Source organism: Apium graveolens, unplaced genomic scaffold (assembly GCF_009905375.1).
Source record: "Apium graveolens cultivar Ventura unplaced genomic scaffold, ASM990537v1 ctg6641, whole genome shotgun sequence".
Classification (NCBI taxonomy): domain Eukaryota; kingdom Viridiplantae; phylum Streptophyta; class Magnoliopsida; order Apiales; family Apiaceae; genus Apium; species Apium graveolens.
The window spans coordinates 11,307-15,695 of NW_027419657.1; the positions used below are offsets into that span (position 1 = coordinate 11,307).

Here is a 4,389-nt window from a genome sequence, read left to right on the forward strand (position 1 = left end):
CACCAAGCAACTGACGCATCTTCTCAAACTTGGATATTGCCAATGCCTTCGTTAGGATGTCAGTTCGTTGTTCATTCGTGCGGACATGTCTTATAATTATCAATCCTTGTTCAACACAATCACGGATGAAGTGATAGCGCAAGTCAATATGCTTGCTTCGTCCATAGAAAACTGGATTACGTGCCAAGTCCACAGCTGACCTATTATCAATGTACAATGTGACAGGAGCAACCTTGATGCCCATGATATGACTCAGTACCTGCTGCAACCAAATCGCCTGGCAGGCAGCCGCCGTAGCCGCCATAAACTCAGCCTCACACGAAGAGAGTGCAACACACCGTTGTTTTTGTGACACCCAAGTAATTAAATTCTCATCAAGATAGAAAGCCATTCCTCCCGTACTCTTTCGGTCATCCATACTCCCTCCTAAGTCACTATCCGAAAAACCCGAAAGTATATAATTTCCTTGGCCTTTTATGTAGATTAGTCCGTACTGTAGCGTTCCCTTCAGATATCGACAAATCCTTTTAACTGCGTTCATGTGCAGCTGTGTAGGCCTTTCCATAAACCTGCTAACAATCCTATAGAATAAGCAATATCAGGTCTTGTATTCACTAGGTATCTGAGCCCGCCTATAATGCTTTTAAACTGCGTAGGATTTACAACTTCACCCGAGCTGTCAGCATGTAATTGTATCTTGTGCTCCATAGGATATCTCACACTATTACATTCTGCCATGCCTGCCTATTCGAGCACCTTCTGCGCATAAGTCGACTGCCTGAGTTCAATAAACTCCTTGTCTTGAGTAACTTCCAACCCCAAATAGTAAGACAGCAGCCCTAAGTCAGACATGTCAAATTCACGATTCATTTCCCCCTTGAATTTGGCAATGTGTGACAGAGATGAGCCAGTAACTAATAAGTCTTCGACATAGACACCAACAACTAGAGAATGAGCTCCATCCTTCTGAGTATATACAGCATGCTCATATGGGCATTTAACAAAATCGAGTGTGAGAAGGTACTGGTTGAGACGAGCATACCACGCTCGAGGGGCTTGACGAAGCCCATACAAAGCCTTGGGAAGCCTATAGACTTGATGTTCGGAGCCGTTTTTGACATAGCCTTTGGGTTGTGTTACATAAACCTCCTCTTGTAAAACACCATTCAAGAAAGCAGATTTAATGTCAAGATGGTGAATCTCCCAATCATTTTTAGCTGCCAATGCAAGGAGTAAATGGACTGTTTCAAGTCGAGTAACCGGGGCAAAGCCTTCTTCATAATCGATTCCATGACGTTGAACATATCCTTTAGCCACAAGACGGGCTTTGTGTTTAGTGATAGCTCCATTTTGATCAGTCTTCAACTTGTAAACCCATTTAAGTGCTATAGGTTTATGCCCTTTTGGAAGATCCACTAGTTGCCAAGTATTGTTTTTTTCAATAGAGGCGATTTCATTATCCATTGCTGTCTTCCAGGCATCATCCTCAACAGCCTGCTCAAAAGAAATGGGTTCATCAATACCCATTAACATAAGTTCATCTTCAGCTAATTCCACCTCAGTCGTGTGGTCATAAATATCTGCAAGTGAGCGGAGCCTTGGGGGCGGTGTTTCTGCAGTTTCATCAGAAGATGTCGTGTCTGGAGTGGTAGGTGTTGTACTGTCAGTTTCTTCTTCGCTAGAATTCTCAGGTTCGGTGGGATCATTTTCCAGGATAAAGTGTGCACCGCTGTTAGGCGCAGATTTAATAGAGTCATCCCAATTCCAGGCTTTCTGTTCGTTGAAAAACACATCTCTGCTGATGTGAATACTGCCAGTTATAGGATCAAACAGTCGAAATATCTTGGTTCCAGCTTCTCTGCCAAAATGAACCATTAGTCGACTTCTATCGTCGAGTTTTTTTGTGTGTACAGCTGGAATCTTGACATAAGCAGTACAACCAAATACTTTGGCATAATGCAAGTTTGGTTTTGTTCCAAACCAGGCTTCATGAGGAGTAAGATTCGACATTGCTCGTGTTGGCAGCTTGTTTAAAATATAAATGGCATGAGTGACTGCCTCTCCCCAATAAGTAGCTGGCACCTGTCTTTCCTTGAGCATGCTTCATGCCATGGCAACTACTGTAAGATTCCGGCGCTCTACGACACCATTTTGTTGTGGTGTGTAGGATTCCGTGTAGTGCTTAAGTATGCCATGTTCCTCACAAAAAAGGTTGAACTCTTTTGAACAAAATTCGCCTCCTCGATCGGTTCTTAAAACTTGAATACCCTATCATTTTCAATTCTCAACAAGAACTTTAAACTTCTTGAAATAATTCAGTGCCTCATTCTTGTGTTTAAGGAAATAAACCCACATCATACGGCTGTAGTCATCAACAAGAAGCATAAAATAATTGTTCCCCCCCGGTGTGGAAGGGGATATAGGACCGCATAAATCCAAATGTATCAATTCTAGAGCAGACTTAGCAATAAATTAGATTTATTTGGAAAAGGCTTACGTGTTTGTTTTGTCATAAGGCAACTCTCACAGATTTCTTTGGGGTGAACAATGTTTGGTACACCATGAGCCATATGATTCTTTGATAACAGTTGCATTTCCTTGAAATTTACGTGTCCGAGTCTTCTATGCCACAACCATGCTTCCTCGTCACCCTTTGTTAGTAGACAATAATGTTTAGCTTCCTGAATGTGAATCTTATAGAGTCGATTTGCAGACCTTTAGACTTGCATAAGCATCCTTCCACAACTATCATAAACCCACAGCTTCTCTCCGTTCATGACAACTCTATTTCCCTCCCCCGAGAGCTGTCCTAAGCTGATGATGTTGCTTCACAAAGTAGGTATGTAGCAGACTTCGCTTAAAATTCTGGTCTCCCCATTCTTGCACAGGAATTTGATTGAACCTCTGCCCTGAATTTGGACTACTGAGCCATCACCAAATTTCACTTCCCCTTTCACAGTCCTGTCAAGCTTTTTCAAATTTCTCACGACGTCCAGTCATGTGATTACTAGCTCCATTATCAAGATACCATACGTTTTCATCTCTCTCCTTGATGTTTACTATAATCTTATCCTCGGTAATGCCAATCACATCAGGTTTGATGTTTTCGCATAAATTCATCAAGAGTGCAGGTTCTTCGTCGATTATAAATGACATATTTGCTTCCCCTCTTGTGGCCTGTTCTTTTTAGGCTTACGACACTCATAAGCGAAGTGTCCATATGCAGCACAATTGTAACATTTCACCTGGCTTCTATCTCGAGCCATACGGTTATCCCTTGTGTGATAATCACTACCACTGCTTTGCCCAGCCTTTCCTGACTTCTTCAACCACTCTTCTCGAGTGAGAAGAAGTTTCCTGTCGTTGCCTTCTCTCTTGAGCCACTCATCCTCAGTCAAGAGTAGTTGCTGCCCCTCGTTGTTCTCCGTTTGTCCACCCAAGCGTTCCTCATGGGCTTTAAGAGAACCAATGACCTCCTCCACGGACATAGTGTCTAAGTTACCAAATTGTTCGATTGCAGACGCAATTTGGAGGAACTTAGTTGGGACAACCCTTAGTAGCTTTTTAACGACATACTCTTCAGCAATTGTCTCTCCTAACGCCCTGATTTTCGAAACCAAGCCGTTTAATTTCATACAAAAGTCTTCCAACATTTCAGTGTCTTTCATCTTTAGAGACTCAAACTCTGATTTTAGGGTCTGAGCTTTAGCCTTCTTTACTTTATCCGCACCTAGGCACATTATTTTTATAGCCCCCCAAGCCTCCTTCGATGTTTTCTTTTCTGCTATCGTTAACAGCATGTCATCTGCAATCCCTTGATAGATAATGGCTAGTGCTCGCTTGTCTGTTTTTTCTTCGACTGTACCCTTTGGATCCTTTGGTTCTATTGCATCCCAAACACCGTGTGCCTGCATAAAGACTTTATCTTGATGGCCCATGTGGTGTAGTTCGTCTTAGTTAGCATAGGATAACTCAGTCCAAATGACCCCTCCTTGTTCTTGCTAGCTTCCATTTCACTGTTTAACCACGATCGTGTTTCACAGGTGACTTGAGTGCTCTGATACCAGATGTTAGAGCAAATAAGAAAGAGATAACACAACTAATATTTGATTGATTACTTGTATGAAATTCTTACAATTGATGAGATCTTACAGAATAAACCAGCACTGCTACTTAAACAACTTGTAACAGAATTGTGCTATAAACTAGGATAATTGATCCTAATTTATCTCTCACTTATTTTAATCCTAAACTTGCGGCACACTACTATAACCAACTACAATAATCGAGACTTTTTATTCAATAACATAAACTCAAATAAATATGTTTAGATTAAGCCCAAGCCCAACAATATTGGTTGCAAAAGGATATGCTCAAGAGCACAAGATA

The 4,389-nt window shown here is 41.6% G+C and overlaps 1 protein-coding gene across 1 annotated transcript; it reads right to left on the reverse strand.

Moving 5' to 3' along the window:
- Positions 1–2,964: 2,964 nt before the first annotated feature.
- Positions 2,965–3,938, reverse strand: LOC141703437 (uncharacterized). The gene is made up of 2 exons (XM_074506969.1): positions 3,246–3,938; positions 2,965–3,177 (listed from the first exon to the last, which is right to left on the reverse strand). Exons 1-2 carry the CDS (start codon positions 3,936–3,938, stop codon positions 2,965–2,967), a joined length of 906 nt encoding a protein of 301 aa, XP_074363070.1.
- Positions 3,939–4,389: the final 451 nt, after the last annotated feature.